The 17,042-nt window shown below is 37.5% G+C and overlaps 1 protein-coding gene across 1 annotated transcript in view; it reads left to right on the forward strand.

Annotated features, from left to right (window-relative positions):
• PPM1E (protein phosphatase, Mg2+/Mn2+ dependent 1E) overlaps positions 1-17,042 on the forward strand; it is a 169,750-nt gene that overhangs the window by 141,836 nt on the left and 10,872 nt on the right. Inside the window, exons 2-3 of the mRNA XM_049637786.1 lie at positions 6,324-6,442; positions 14,173-14,372. Coding sequence (XP_049493743.1) covers positions 6,324-6,442; positions 14,173-14,372 — 319 coding nt within the window. The remainder of the gene's footprint in view (positions 1-6,323; positions 6,443-14,172; positions 14,373-17,042) is intronic.

A 17,042-nucleotide genomic window follows, 5' to 3' on the forward strand; every position in this document is an offset into this window, starting at 1 on the left:
GGTCTATGGAGAAAAATTTTGACTTATCAAGAAAAATTCAGTTAACTTGGCATGAAAGAAGAAATGGTAATATGGCTTATAAAACATTTGGATTTCAAGGGATGCCATCAGTTTATTTCATAATTGTTAAAGGGCAGTGGCTTCCAAAAAAAATTTTTTTATCACAATCAGGATTCAGTATATACTTATGTATGTTTCCAGAATACATACTTAGCCTTACCTCATGTACCCTATCTCCTTTTTTAATTTTTAGATTATTTTTTATTTTATTTTTTAAAATTTACATCCAAGTTAGTTAGCATATGGTGCAACAATGATTTCAGTAGATTCCTTAATGCCCCTTACCCATTTGGCCCATCTCCCCTCCCACAACCCCTCCAGTAACCCTCTGTTTATTCTCCATATTTAAGAGTCTCTTATGTTTTGTCCCCCTCTGTTTTTATATTATTTTTGCTTCCCTTCCCTTATGTTCATCTGTTTTGTCTCTTAAAGTCCTCATATGAGTGAAGTCCTATGATATTTGTCTTTCTCTAATTTCGCTTAGCATAATACCCTCTAGTTCCATCCACATAGTTGCAAATGGTAAGATTTCATTCTTTTTGATTGCTGGGTAATATTCCATTGAATATATATACCACATCTTCTTTATCCATTCATCCGTTGATGGACATTTGGGCTCTTTCCATACTTTGGCTATTGTCGATAGCACTGCTGTAAACATTGGGGTGCATGTGTCCCTTCAAAACAGCATACCTGTATCCCTTGGATATATACCTAGTAGTGCAATTGCTGGGTTGTAAGGTAGTTCTATTTTTAATTTTTTGAGGAACCTCCATACTGTTTTCCAGAGTGGCTGCACCAGTTTGCATTCCCACCAGCAGTACAAAAGCGATCCTCTTTCTCCGCATCCTTGCCAACATCTGTTGTTGCCTGAGTTGTTAATTTTGGCCATTCTGACAGGTGTGAGGTGGTATCTCAGTGTGGTTTTGATTTGTATTCCCCTGATGATGAGTGATGTTGGGCATTTTTTCATGTGTTAGTTGGCCATCTGGATGTCTTCTTTGGAAGACATGTCTATTCATGTCTTTTGACCATTCCTTCACTGGATTATTTGTTTTTTGGGTGTTGAGTTTGGTAAGTTCTTTATAGATTTTGTACCTATTTCCTTTTTTTAAAAAAAAAATTCTGGTCACAATTCATAAATTCATTTCATTAACCACTAATGGATCACAACCTATAATTTGAAAAATACTGATGAATAATAAGGATAGCTAATTTTATGATTTTTTTCCCTTCAAGACTTAGAATGTAAACATTGTCATTTTATCTGTTTCTAAACCACTCAACTACGTACTTTCTTGGCCTCACCTAAACCTTGCTATCACAAAAATTGCACTGGCTCCAAAATCCTATCCACAGGCATCCTGCTTTCAGGCTACAATATTTCGTTCTTCCAGGTTATGTGCCCAAGTGCTCCCAACTACAGTTGTTTCATTACATATAAATCACACTGATTTGCCACTTGTGTCTCTTCTTTCTTAGCCACTTTAAAGTCCAAGGTCTTGGGGCGCCTGGGTGGCTCAGTCGGTTGGGCGGCCGACTTCGGCTCAGGTCATGATCTCGCGGTCCGTGAGTTCGAGCCCCGCATCGGGCTCTGTGCTGACAGCTCGGAGCCTGGAGCCTGTTTCAGATTCTGTGTCTCCCTCTCTCTGACCCTCCCCCGTTCATGCTTTGTCTCTCTCTGTCTCAAAAATAAATAAACGTTAAAAAAAAAAAATTTAAAGTCCAAGGTCTAATGTTGTAATCACATGCTTAAAAGATAATAAATTTCCATGTCTCTTCTTCACTTTTTAATACTTACCTTGCAAAATCCCAAATCTTGACAAACTAGACAGTTCTTTTTACCTACACATATTCCAACACATGAACATAGATGGAGAAAATCGTACAACCAAAAAGACTGGTTTCATTTAAAAATTGTCTCAAGCTTCCAACAGTCTCTTAGCACTGACAGTCCTACTCTCTTTTTCATACTACATTCTCATCCCTCCTGCTGCATGTACTTTCTTTCTACCCTTACCACCCAGCTGATAACCTACCCCAATGATTCTCAAAGTGTTGTCCCTAGACCAGCAGCATGAACCTCATCTGGGAACTTGCTAGACATGAAAATTTTCAAGTCTTCATATCTACTGAGTCAGAAACTCTAGGGATGAGACCCAGCAATCTGTGTTTTAACAAGCCCTGCAAGGTAACTCTGATGTCTGCAAAAGTTTGAGAACTGCTGATCTAACCTACCGTACTTCATTGAGAAGCCATGCTCTAGAATTTAAGCTCCAGAGGAGGGGTTATTTTTGTTTTTGTTTTTAATGTTTATTTATTTTGAGAGAGAAAATGCATTAGTTGGGGAGAGGCAGAGAAGGAAGGAGAAAGAGAATCCCAAGCAGGTTCTGTGCTGTCAGACAGGCACAGAGCCTGACATGGGGCTCGATCCCACAAACTGTGAGATCATGACCCGAACTGAAATCAAAAATCAGACACTTAAACAACTGAGCCACCCAGGTACCCATTTTTTTAAAAAAATATAATTGACATACAATATTAGTTTAAGGTAAACCACACAGTGATCCAACAATTATATACACTATGAAACACTATACAAAGTTACTACACTATTATTGACTGTATTCCCTATGCTGTACTTTTCCTCCCCATGACTTATTTATTTTATAACTGGAAGTCTGTCCCCCTTAATCCCCTTCATTTATTTTCCACACCTTCCTGTCCTCTGGCAACCACTAGTTTGTTCTCTGTATTAGTTTATTTCTGTTCTTTGTTCATTCATTTGATTTTTGGATTCCACATAGAAGTGAAATCATATGGTCTTTTTTTCTGACTTATTTCACTTAGGTTCATTCATGTTATCTTGAAAGGCAAGATTTCATTATTTTTTATAGCTAGTATTCAATTGCATATAAACTACATAATTCTTCATCCCTCTGTGGATGGACATTTAGGTTGTTCCCTTACCTTGGCTATTATAAATAGTGCTGCAATAAACATAGGAAGGCATATATCTTTTTGAATTAGTGTTTTTGTTTTCTTTGGGTAAATAACCAGAGGTGGAATTACTTAGTTGTATGGTATCTCTGGTTTAATTTTTTGAGGAACCTTAATGCTGTTTTTCATAGTGGCTACACCAACTTACATTCCCGCCAACAGTGTATGAGGGTTACAAAGGCAGGAGTTGTCTTTTTTGGTCATTTATATCCTGAGTGCCAGAATGGTTCCTGGAACACTGTAAGCCTCAATAAGTTACTGTTGAATCATACCTTTAGATGGGAATACTCTTATTTCCTACTAAGAAGTCTAGAAGCCTACCTGCATCTGTACCCATTTTCTTCCTTCCTTCTCCAACTGGTGAAATGTGCCTCATGCTATCAAAGGTCAGCATTATCAGATATGAATTAGATCTCATCTCTTCTTGCCTTCTCAGGAACTTTGCTCCTTTGGTCATCCCCTGTGTCCTACATTATCTATCAGCCTTTCTCTACTAGATCATTTCCTTTAATATACAATCAGATTCTACACCATTCTAAAATAAGAACAGACTCCCTCTCCTCATATGCCCTTTCAGTTACTGTCCCATTTCTGTTTGCCTTCACTGCCACACTTCCTTGCTTTCCATTTCTAATCTTATTTTCACCTCCACTATTCAGTGGTTCTTAACAAAGTCAGTAATTTTTTAAACATCTTTATTGAGATATAATTCACATACCATAAAAGTTACCCATTTAAAGTGTACAATTCAATGGTTTTCATACATTCAGAAGTGTTTAATCATCACTACAATCCAAGATTTAGAATATTTTCTTCACTCCCAAGAGAAACTTCCTACCCATCAGCAGTTACTCCCTACGCACCTCACCCCTCTGCCCTAGGCTACCGCTACTGTACTCTGTTTCTATAGATTTGCCTATTCTGGACTTTTCCTTTGAATGGAATCATAGAGTGTGTGGTCTTTTGTGACTGGCTTCTATCACCCTAATGTTTCCAAGGTTTATCCACATTGTAGCATGTATGTATACTTTATTCCTTTTATGGCTGAATAATAATCCATTGTGTGAATATACTGTCTTTTATTTATGCATAATCAGTTGATGGACAGTTGGTTGTTTATGCTCTTTGGCTATTATGAATAATGGTGCTATGAACATATACAAGTTTTTGCGTGGTTACTTCTCTTGGCTATATACCTATAAGTGGAATTGCCTGGCTATATAATAACTTAAGCATTTTAAGGAACTGCTAAAGCAGCTGTACTAGATACCAGAAATATTGTTGTAGCTTGTTTTAGAAAAACAATCTGCCATAGTCTGTTCTGGCCACACAATTCACATCCTTCACACATGCAAAATACACTTGCCCCCTCCCAAGTAGGTCTCCCAAAGTTCCATTTCTTAATGGCATCAGGCTCAGGCTTGAAGTTTAGAAACTCAGTGAGGTCAGGTGCAGATGAGATTCCTTGGGTACAATTTCTTGATGACAGCTCCTGGAGTATAGTTCCACTTGATATGAAAACATGGTGACTAAAGAAGCAAACTAGGGGCGCCTGGTTGCTCAGTCAGTTAAGTGTCTGACTTTGGCTCAGGTCATGATCTCACGGTTTGTGAGTTCAAGCCCTGCATAGGGCTCTGTGCTGATGGTGCAGAACCTACCTGGGATTCTCTCTCTCCCCCTCTTTCTGCCTGTCCCAGTTTCTCTCTCTCTTAAAACAAGCAAATCTAAAAAAAAAATTAAAAAAAGAAGCAAACTATACAACCTTCCCATAACTACCCAAATACAATGGTGAGGCTTGAGATACCCTTCCTATTCCACAAGAGGCAATACTCTTTTTATAATCTCTTCCTATGTGGTATGTTCTTCTACAGTTTTAAATACCATCCATACAAGAGCGCCTGGCTGGCTCAGTTGGTTAAGTGTCTGACTCTTGATTTTGGCTCAGGTCATAAGGTCATGCCATGGTTCATGAGTTAGAGCCTGGCATTGGGCTCTGCACTGACAGTGTGGAGCCTGTTTGGGATTCTCTCCCCCCAACTACCCCGTCCATTTCCTGCTTGTACACACGTACACTCACGCTCTCTCTCTCAAAAAAAAAAAAAAAAAAAAAGAATAAAAAGCAACTTAAAAAAAAAAAAAACATACCATCCGTACATTCATGGCTTCTGAATTTCCTGACATATCTGAGTTCCACGCTAGAATATCTAATAACTATTTGATACCTTTAACTAGGATATCTCACAGATATTTCCAATTTAACATGCTAAAATTAACTCTTACTTTCTTCTTCACCCTTTCCTCCCAGAAACCTGTTCTTTTCCTGGTTTCTCCATCTAGGGGAATGATGCCACATTCACCTAGTTGCTCAGTCCAAAACCCAGGACTCAAGTCTCAATTCTTTTCTCTGACCTCTGTATTCCAGTAATCAGCAAGTTCTGTATTTTCTTTCTCCAGATTATACTCTTTTTTTCAATCTCACCTGGATTACAACAATCTTGTTATTGGACACCATTCTTTATTCTTGCTCCTTTTGGATTTCCATTGGTAGTCAAAGTCATATTTTAATTAATATGTCTGGTTATGGCATGCCCTTACTCACAGTCTTCAGTGACTTCCCACTGCACTTTGAGTAAGATCTGAATTCCTTTCCATGGTCCAAAAGGTTCATATAACTGGCCATTGCTTGTCGCTCTGACCTTATTCCCTGCCATCTTTCCTCCTTTTCCACTATCTTCATCTTCTCTGGGCTTTTCTCAGTTCCTCAAACATCCCAAGCTCTCAGAAGGGATCTGTACACATGGTACTTTCTCTGCCTGGAATATTCTCTCCCAACTTCCCACACCCACAAAACTGAATCTTTCCTGTTCTTTAGGAATAGATTCCTGAATCTATTGGAATCCAGGAATCCAAGGTACAGATTCCTGACCATTCTAAGTAGGTATCCCCCTCTTTATTTTCTATCACTGTAACCTGTTTCTTTTATAAAACTTATCCCAATTTTAACTATTTGTTTACTTATTTATCATGTCTCCCTAACTAGATTATAAGCCCTACTGAGTCAGAGGTCATGTCTGTGTTATTCACCATTGTATACCCAATTCCAAGGCAGAATGCCTAGCACGTAATATACACTCAATAAATATGTGTTGAACAGTGTTTAAAGATATAATTTTGTTTTGAGATAAATATATTAATACTAAGTAATTATTAATGTTAAATGGATTATTTCCTAATTCTTACTGAAATAGCCCTTTCTCTTTCAGTAATTGCCCTTCCTTTTTGGCTGCTGCTTTAGCCAGAGCCACATCAGACGAAGTCCTTCAGAGTGATCTTTCTGCACATTATATCCCAAAGGAAACAGATGGCACAGAAGGAACTGTGGGTGAGTACCTTTCTACATTATTCGCTTAAAAATATTAAAATATGGGGCGCCTGGGTGGCTCAGTCAGTTGAGTGTCCAACTCTCGATTTCAGCTCAGCTCATGGTTTCATGGTCATGGGATGGAGCCCCATGTCAGGCTTTGTGCTGAACATGGAGCCTGCTTGGGATTCTGTCTCTCTCTCTGCCTCCTGTGCTCACATGTGTACTCTCTCTCTCAAAATAAACTTTATATATATATTAAAATCTTCTCATGTGTAGTGACACACAGAAAATGTCTACACAACATGAAATCTAATTCTTTATGCACTTACTGATTTTAGCAGAAGAAGAAGAAAAAAATGCAAAATTATATATATTTCAAACTAGTCAATAAAAGGAGGGAAAAAGAAAAAATACAGGTGTATTTTGAAAATATGTGACAATAATTGGAGCAAGAGACTGCCCTAACAAAATATTATCATAAATAATGCCTGGGTAAATGGAAAGAGTAAAGTGAGAAGTGTGAAGACACAACAGAAAAGATGAGTGAGTGAGGGGAGAGAGAGTTTGAGCAAAACCTATTTAAAACTTTTCACTTACCTTTAAGAATCCAAGTGAAAAATCATATAAAAATTCAAGAAATCAGTTGTAACATAACTTCTCATTCATTATATTAAATTTTATTTCTACCAATAAATAGAGTTCTTTATGACAACTATGTAACGTGATTTAATTGCATGGATCACTGGACATCTTTTTTCCAGGCAAATTAAGAGGTTTTATTTTTGAAGGAAGGCCTATTTTATTAACATATTATGCTTATACATATTTGCCAGGCTCTAAAGAAATACCTAGTTTCTTATAAATTAGGAATTACTACTCAAAATCATTAAGGAATTTTATTTTTTTTAACTTTTTTTTAACGTTTATTCATTTTTGAGAGAGAGGGAGCACAAGCAGGGGAGGAGCAGAGACAGGGAGACACAGAATCTGAAGCAGGTTCCAGGCTCTGAGCTGTCCCCACATAGCCTGATGCGAACTCACAAACCATGAGATCATGACCTGAGCTGAAGTTGGATGCTTAACTGACTGAGCCACCTAGGCGCCACCCCCCTTTTAACTTTTTTTTTTTAAGGAATTTTAATATTTCATTTTATTCCAACTTAAGCATTTGCCTTTAAACATGGTGCATAAGGAGCAAAGCATATATTAATGAATCAGAGTAGCTAATCCCAGAGAACTTGAGGCAGATATAAAAGTAAACATTTCTGTTCTTCCTTTATCTCTCTAGATCATTTTTGACAGAAAATTGGCAAGAAAGGAATTCCTCTTCTTGTTTTTACTGAGAGTAATTGATTCACTTGGAACCAAATTGTTCCAGAGACAACTTGGATGGAATTCCTGTTACAAAGCATTGGTCTTTCCTCTGTTACTGATGCATGAAGTAAAAGCCCTGTAATGAAAAGATGAGGGAGATTAAATTCTGCTTCACTGCAGCCTGGGTGATGGCTGACTCAGTTCCAGCTCAGTACAGTGACATTAACGACTAATGAGTAATTTACAGCTGCGAGGGGGTGGATTGCTACTTTGGACAATTTTCTCTTTTTCACACCCTTTTTTATTTTATTTTTCCATTTCAAGCAGCAATTATACATACTGATGTTCTACACTCCCTGCAGAAGGAAAATACTTAACGTAGCAAGATTGAAGTGTTGCCCTGCATGCCTATTTTGGAAGAATATTTGGAACCCCCATAAGATAGCAAAAGTGAAATGGTGGTATCATTGGTAGTTCTGATTTTATGTTTTTTCAATAGATTACCCAGTAATGTCTCCAGGCCATGGCTGTGATTCAGAATGATCTGTTGTAATCTAACTATTTGCAAGTCCCTAATCCTTTTAACCCAAATCACTCAGTGTGAACTGCTGCTGAGGAGAATCTCTACAGGGCATATTGTGTTTATCCACACATTAGAGTGGGAAATGAGCTTACTGAGTAAGGTCTGCTGTCACTGGATTACAGGCACTCAAGTCCCCAATGAAACGCCATTGTCTCTCCTCTTAGTTGTTTCCAAAAACAGACTTAAAAAAAATCCTTAACCTAAAAGTTTGTCACCCATAGCAAAATGTTTGCTAAATGACCTTGTGTGTCTCTTGGTACAAATTTAGTTTGGCGGATGTAACGCCTATCCAGACAACCTAAAATCTATTTAAAATATCCCAGTGTAAAAATTAAACACAAGAAGGGGAAAATGATCACTAATACTGAGGAAATTAAAAGAATTATGAAAATTTTGTGTAAATAAACCTGAAAACCTGGGTATTTTCTAGAAAAATACAAGTTAACAAACTTTACCTAAGAAGAAAGAGATTGAGAAGATTGCCCAGGAGCAGTCTTCCAAAAAGGAGAAAGAATAGATGATTCTACAGGTGAACATTTTCAAATGATCAAAGACAGATAATTCCAATGTTTCTTAGAATGAATTATCCAATTGCACAAAGAAGGAAAATTTGTAAACCATAACACCGATAACCAAAACTTGCCTGAAACAAAACTAAAAAACGATATGAGGGGTCAGTCTTAGTAATCAATGTAAAAAATCTTAAGTAAAATACTTGTATATTGAGTACAATAGTTAATTCATTCAATGTGTATTTTCTTGAGGCCTGACCATATGCTTAGCATGTGCTGAAGAGACCATAAAACAAAAATAATAGGAAGCCTGTTAGCATAATTTATATATTAATAGGTCAAAAGAAAAACAGCAGAATAATCTCAAAAGATGCCCAAAGAAGCATTTGATTAAATTCAATTATCCATTCCTAATTTTAAAAATATACTTAATAAAGTAAACTAGATGGGTACCTCTTGGACACTGTAGGGCAAAATTTGACTCAGAGCAAAATGTAGCATTTGTGGGGCACCTGGGTGGCTCAGTCGGTTAAGTGGCCGACTTCGGCTCAGGTCATGATCTCACGGTCCGTGAGTTCGAGCCCCGCATCGGGCTCTGTGCTGACAGCTCAGAGCCTGGAGCCTGTTTCAGATTCTGTGTCTCCCTCTCTCTGACCCTCCCCCGTTCATGCTCTGTCTCTCTCTGTCTCAAAAATAAATAAACGTTAAAAAAAAAAAAAATTAAAAAAAAAAATGTAGCATTTGTGCATAATGTATGCTTAAGAATTTTTTAGTTGCAGGGTGCCTGGCTGTCTCAGTTGGATGATCATGTGATTCTTGATCTTGGGGTTGTAAGTTCGAGCTCCATGTTGGGTATAGAGATTATTTAAAAATAAAATCTTAAAAAAAAAAAATTTTTTTTTAGTTGCAAGTGACCACTAACAGACTGGCTTCAGCAAAACAGAATTTATTGGCTACCCTTCAATGTATGGGCTACATGGCTAGATGCAAGGCTTCACATGATTCATCAGAACCTGGCATTTCTCCAAATCTCAGCTGTATTCTTTTTTTTTTTTTTTTTTTTTGAAGTAGGCTCCACACCCAACATGAGGCTTGAACTCACAACCCTGAGATCAGCAGTTGCATGCTCTACCAAATGAGCCAGGCACCCCTCTTTAATTTTGATTTTATTTTCAGGCTCCATTTTCAGGCAAGATCACTGCTAGGCCACCAGGTCTTCAACTGCCCAGGTGCAAATCAAGCAGGAAAATAAGAGTAACTAACTACTCAGTTGCTCTTACATAAATCACAGATACACTCTAACCAGCCCAGCTTGGGTTATTTCCAATTCCTGAACCCATCACTGTGGCCAGAGGAATGTGATTCTCTAATTAGCTAGACCTGAATCACATGTTTTACCCCTAGATACACAGGAACTGAGAGAAGGAAATGTCTCTGGTAGAAAGAGGAATGTTTGCTAGGTGGCAAAAAAAACCCAAACACATTAAAGCAAAGTTCTGACTCGACATAGGAAATAAAGTAAAATAACTAGGAATATATTCTTTAAGAAATATGAAGCTCCTGGGGCACCTGGCGGGCTCAGTTGGAAGAGCATGTGACCTCTGGGTCATGAGTTCGAGCCCTACGTTGGGGGTAGAAAATTACTTTAAAAAAAATCCTATGAGGGGCGCCTGGGTAGCTCAGTTGGTTAAGTGTTGACTTCAGCTCAGGTCATGATCTCATGGCCTGTGAGTTACAGCCTTGCATTGGGCTGTGTGCTGAGAGCTCAGAGCCTGGAGCCTGCTTCAGATTCTGTGTCTCCCTCTCTCTCTGCCCCTCCCTCACTCGTGCTTTCTCTCAAAAATAAACATTAAAAAAATTTTTTTTAATCCTATGTTAAAACTAGTGAGCAACATAAAAAGGATTTAATTAATGAAACAATAATGTTTCAATAATGAAACAACTTGTTTCTAGATAAGACTCAATATGAAAAATACATTAATTTTTTTTTTCTTTTGCAGGTTACTCTATAAATTTAAGGTAACCCCAAACACAAGGGCAACAAATTTTCCCCCTCAAACTTGGCAAAATAATTAGAAAAATCATCTGGAAGAATAAGCATGTCAAACTACCGTAGTGATAGCCTTTTAAAATTAGTATTAGGTAGGAAAACTAGTTCTGATATGAAAACATGTTATAAAGTTACAGTAATTATAAATTTTTTTTTAACCTTTATTGAGAGACAGAGAGAGGCAGAATGTGAGTAGGCAGGGGAAATGTAGAGAGAGGGGGAGACACAGAATCGAAGCAGGCTCCAGGCCCTGAGCTGTCAGCACAGAGCCCAACGTGGGGCTCTAACTCACAAACTGCGAGATCATGACCTGAGCCGAAGTCCGTCACTCAACCAACTGAGCCACCCAGGTGCCCCAAAGTTACAGTAATTATAAAATAATGGCACCACTGTAGAAATTGATGGAGTGAACGGGCACCTGGGTGGCTCAGTCGGTGGAGCATCTGACTTCAGCTCAGGTAGTGATCTCACGGTCTGTGGGTTCGAGCCCCATGTTGGGCTCTGTGCTGACAGCTCAGAGCCTGGAGCCTGCTTCGGATTCTGTGTCTCCCTCTCTCTCTGCCCCTCCCCCACTCATGCTCTGTCTCTCTGTCTCAAAAATAAATAAACATTAAAAAAAAAGTTAAAATCGGAGTGAAACAGAATGGACAATCAAAAAGCATACAAATATTTTAATATTTTAGTAGCTAATTTATGTTTGCATATTCATTTATTCAGTAAACATCTAGTGAGCCCCTGCTATCTGCCAGTTACTGTACTATGATGAATCAAGTATAATTGAGACACAGTCTGTATGTACAGTCTAATTTGGGAAATCTAGAGCACGGGTGTTGGAGTCAGACCTGTGATTAAAAATGGTTTTACTTGGGGCGCCTGGGTGGCTCAGTCGGTTGAGCGTCCGACTTCAGCTCAGGTCACGATCTCGCGGTCCGTGAGTTTGAGCCCCGCGTCAGGCTCTGGGCTGATGGCTCAGAGCCTGGAGCCTGCTTCCGATTCTGTGTCTCCCTCTCTCTCTGCCCCTCCCCCGTTCATGCTCTTGTCTCTCTCTGTCTCAAAAAATAAATAAATGTTAAAAAAAAAAAGTGTAAAAAAAAAAAGGTTTTACTTATTTGTGAAATGTTCTAGAGAAAGAGGATGTAACAAGTACTTAATAAATATTATCTATTGGTATAAAATGTGGCAAGAGCTATAGAAGATGGTGTAATGGGAATGTAATGGAAGAAGCAACTGGGAGGGGATAGGAACAGATCTACTGGTTTACTAAATACTAGAGGAAGCTGGTATTGCCTCCACCTAACCAATTTACTGTCCAATAGACAGCACAGGTATGGAAATGTTCTCTGCCTGTTGTCCAATGTGGTAGCCACTGGCTATATGCAGTTACTGAGCATTTGAAATCTAGCCAATGTAACCCAAAAACTGAATTCTAAATTTTACTTAAAGTTAAATGGCCACATGTAGCTAGTAAGCAACCTTACTGGACAGTGTGGGTCTATATAAGAAGAGTAATATACAAGTCAAAAAATAATGGTTTCTATTATTTGGACATTATCTGGAAACTATCCCGATAGTTAACATCAGTTATTTGTTTCACCCAACTCCATTCTCCGTAAGTGTTTCCAAATTCACTTATTGTTTTGCAGTCCTCTGTTGTGATAGAGTCAAACTCACACCTATGCTGCTGCAAAGACCAAATTACAAATAGGTAATTGCTGGCTGAAAGAATCTCTGGGCAACTGGTGCTTTAAAAAAATAAAGATTGGAGTTTTGTCAAAACAGTAAAAATATTGGCTTGTCTATTAGCTTCAGTTCCTCTCTTATACACACCTCCTCAGGTTGTATTGGCTCTTTGAACTTGCTTTCTTTTTCAAATGTACCCTTGATTTTCAATTAAATAAAAATGTCAAGGGGGGGGGGCAGAGCCACAAAACATAGGTTACCACCCTGTACTATGTTAGAAAAAAAAAAGGCAACAAAAACCTTGAGATAAGCTTTCTGAATATAATCATTGTTGGAAGGATTTTGAGTAAGAAAACAGGTAAATGTAGTCACAGATTAAAGCAACAGCAGGGAAGGGAATAAAAAAATGGGAATCTAAGTTCCTAGGCCATTCTAGAACACAGTCTCTCTTCTGGAGATCTGTGTTCTAGATCAGAGGAGTCATGTACAGCCACTGGCCATCTGGTACACATTTTCGCAGGCTGTCAGGTAATAATATCTGCTTTCTATAAAGTTAAAAAAAAAGGTTTTTGGAGAATTCTGAATTTTTTTTACCTGTTTACCTGGGATATAGTAATCTAAAATGCTGGCCTGAGAAAACCTAATCTCCCCCTGGTTATTTAACAGCTGCACTTGAGTAGAGGACAGCTGGAGCTGAGATGGTGTGAGACACTATTCATTGTGGCCTAAAAGGCTTACACATCTGTCATCCATTGAAGGATTCGAGTCCGACTCAGAAGTCAGCTCATCTGTTCCACTTGATAGGTAGTAGACTTAATGATCTAAGGTAAAGAATCCTCTGGTTGGTCTTTTTCTATCCAGGGTTACACATACAGACAGAGTTTAAGTACTTTTTCCCTTAGAGACTTTTAAAACTTTAAAAACTTTACTTCATTTGTTAACCTTCTAGCTAAACTATTGAAGCCATTGCCAAAAACTTTAATTAAAAAATTCATCAAATAAGAAAAATGTATATCATTTAGTTCCAAATTATGATCAGTTACAAGAGAGAAAAGCTAGGGAACTGGAGGGAGGTAAAGGAAGAGGTCAGGAAGAAAAAGACAAAAGCAAAATGGTAATCAAAATAAATGCTCATTCCTGTAGTTTGCAAAATGAATGATTTTTTTTCATAGGCCTTTCATATTTCAATTGCTGAATAACTACTGTTCATATTTCAGTCATTCTTCTAAGCAGGGAGTGCTTGGCTCTCCAGATAATAACCATGGCAGCCAACCAAAAGGGAGCCACTGCTGTGGAGCTGAACTAGATAGCAGTGGTCAGAGCACTTTGAGGGTTGGAAGAAATCCAGTCTAGGAGTAGATCCAACCCTGACCAGAGGTTTTCTCCTTATGACATAAGGATATCAGTGGCAGCTGCTGGCTGATGATTTTCTACTAGATTGGTTGTCATTTTCTCTCTTCAGAAGCAACATTTCATTTTTTCTTGAGAAGAGGAATTTCTTCTATTAAGGAGTTTGACTAAGGTGACCTACTTCTGTCTTTACCAAGCAGGCTAGTGAAAAGCAGCTTTAAATGGCTCTTCACTGGGGGTGTCTGTGTTTCTTTCACAGAGATTGAGACAATGAAATTGGCGCGTTCTGTCTTCAGCAAACTACATGAGATTTGCTGCAGCTGGGTGAAAGACTTCCCTCTCCGCAGGAGACCCCAGCTTTATTATGAAACATCAATCCATGCCATCAAAAACATGCGCAGGAAAATGGAAGACAAACATGTCTGCATTCCTGACTTTAATATGCTCTTCAATTTAGAGGTAAAGGGCACTTCTCAAGAATCCATGAGATTTAAAAAACAAAACAAACACCTTCATGGTCCTATTTTCTGATAGTATCTCTGATGGGTTGGAGGACTAAAGGCAGAGTGGCACAAATTTGCTTGCATTAGACAACAGAAAAGTTAACTATTTTATGTTATTTTGGGGGTTTTGTTTTATTTAAAGTATGCTTTACGCTCAATGTAAACCCCAGATCGAGTCGCATACTCCACTGACTGAATCAGCTAGATGCCCCTATTTTATGTTATTTTGAATAAATAATATATCCACATGGTTCAGAATTGGAAAAAAAAAATCTCTTATCCTTGTCTCACAGACACTCAGTGCTCTTCCATGAAGACAAGGGAAGTACCAAATTTTTGTGTAAACTTTCAGAGTTATTCTATAAACATATAAGCAAAAAGAAAAACTGTCATACCTCAATAAAGCTGTTGATTAAGTTCCCACATTACTGTGTTGTTGAAGCAACATAAAACACAAACATAAAAGAATGAATTTGAGACTGAGACCGTTTTCTGATTTCATGTGATTTTCTTTTTAAAATCTTGGTTTCTGATACAGGAAAGTAGCTGGAATTACATTTTGTGAATCTCTGTGACTGACAAATTGGATCATATGAGCCTTGTCAGCTTAATAACCATTTTCTTGTTATCTTCCTCTTCTTTTTCTATTAAATGTGTTAGGTTAGTGCAAACAGAGGTAGGTTTGTTTCCTTTGCCTGTCACTTGCCTCTTTTCTTCACTCAAGTCCATAACTTAAAAATTACAATGTAGTAATTTATACAAAGCACAATATTTCCTTCATTTGGCAGCTAAATTTAAATTTTAGCTGACTGTCAGGGTCTGCTAAGCAGTGATAGTAGGTTGATAATTGGTGCTTATGTTACAAAGATAGATCAGCTTTGTTTCCAAATATCTTTAGACTATCTGGATATCTCTGTTTCCAAATGTTACCATGCCTGTGCAAATATAACCTAAAAAGCTATATTGTATGATAAACAACCCTTCTATCACTATACCCATTTGAAGATTATACTCAGGTTTGAGGGCATTATTGTTTTTTTTTTGATCTGGTTGGTTTTCATTTTGCCTCAAAAGCAGCTCATATATATGTGATATATTTGCCTCAAAAGCAGCACATATATATGACTGGTTATCTGTGAATGGTGAGATAATATAGATTTCTTTCTTTCTTCATACTTCTTTATTAGTCCCAATAAACAATACATCATCTTTATACCAGGGGAAACACTATTTTTTAATTAAAAAATTTTTTAATTAAAAATTTTTTAATTTAAAGATTTTAAGATTTTAATCTTTAATTTAATCTTTAGTTTAAAGATTTTAAATTAATTTTTTTTAAAAAAAATTAAAAATTAAATTTAAATTAAAAAATTTTTAATTAAAAAATTTAAAACTAATTTTTTAAAGAGATCCACTTGGCTGTCTTCTGTTTCTTCAGATGCTATATTGAATCTCCCCACTATGGCACCTGGGTGGCTCAGTCAGTTAAGCGTCTGACTCTTGATTTGGGCTCAGGTCATGATCTCACAGTTTCATGAGTTTAAGCCCTGCATTGGGCTCCACGCTGATAGTGTGGAGTCTGCTTGGGAGTCTCTCTCTCCTTCTGCCCCTCTTCCACTTGCGCTCTTTCAGTCTCTCAAAATAAATAAACTTAAAAAATAAATCTCCCACCAATCACACACTAAAGTTCTATTCTCATGTCCTCATAAAAGTATTCTTGTCCCCTCCCTCTTTGTGATGACCCCACATCAGCTCACTCATTTAAAAACTGCTTGTAAAAGCTGTTTTTCAGTTTTACCCTTATCCTGCCAACTGAGTTGTTTATAAGTACTGCTTTAGTATATGTCATTTAGTACATTTAGTACATGTCAGTCAAGACTTTTCTGAAGATAGTTCTGTTTAATCAGTTAATCTTCAATGGCATTGTAGATGGTACTTATTAAACTATTAACTGGTTGTAATGTCTGTATTAGATATTGATATCATAATATTTGGGTGTTTTTATTCTATTTATATTTGGTGCTTTTGTAAATGTAGTATGCACTTTAAAAAGAACTTTTCTTTCTTTCTTTTTTTTTTTTTTTAAGATTTTAAGTAATCTCTACATCTAACATGGGGCTTGAACTCACAACCCCAGCATCAAGAGTTGCATGCTCCTGTGACTGAGCCAGCCAGGTTTCCCTAAAAAGAATTTTTTCAAAGCACAGACATATCTGTTGTTTTAGTAGTTCTTCCAAATCCCCATGAGATAGCAACTCATCCTTACTTAAAATAGATGAGAAAATAAGCACAAGAAAATTAGATGGTTTACTTTGTATATTTGATTTCCTTTGAATGACAGGGCCTAGACTCATCTGAGCTCCCTGATCCCAAGGATGAAGTCAAAGTTTGCAAAAGAAAATGATTACATACTGTTGCCTAAAGGGAGCCCAGGACTCAAGTGAGAGATTCAGGGAGTTAGAAATCTCCTTAGTAAGCTAGATCAGAGATGTGAACACTGCTGTTGAAGATAAAGAAGCAAACTACTTAATGTTTAAATGTAATATTGTGATTAGGCTTCCTTTGTCAACACAAAGCACAAGTTTGGAAGACCCTCCTCTGGCAGTTGCCTTTATGCTTCAAGCAG

Source organism: Panthera uncia, chromosome E1 (genome assembly GCF_023721935.1).
Source record: "Panthera uncia isolate 11264 chromosome E1, Puncia_PCG_1.0, whole genome shotgun sequence".
Lineage (NCBI taxonomy): Eukaryota > Metazoa > Chordata > Mammalia > Carnivora > Felidae > Panthera > Panthera uncia.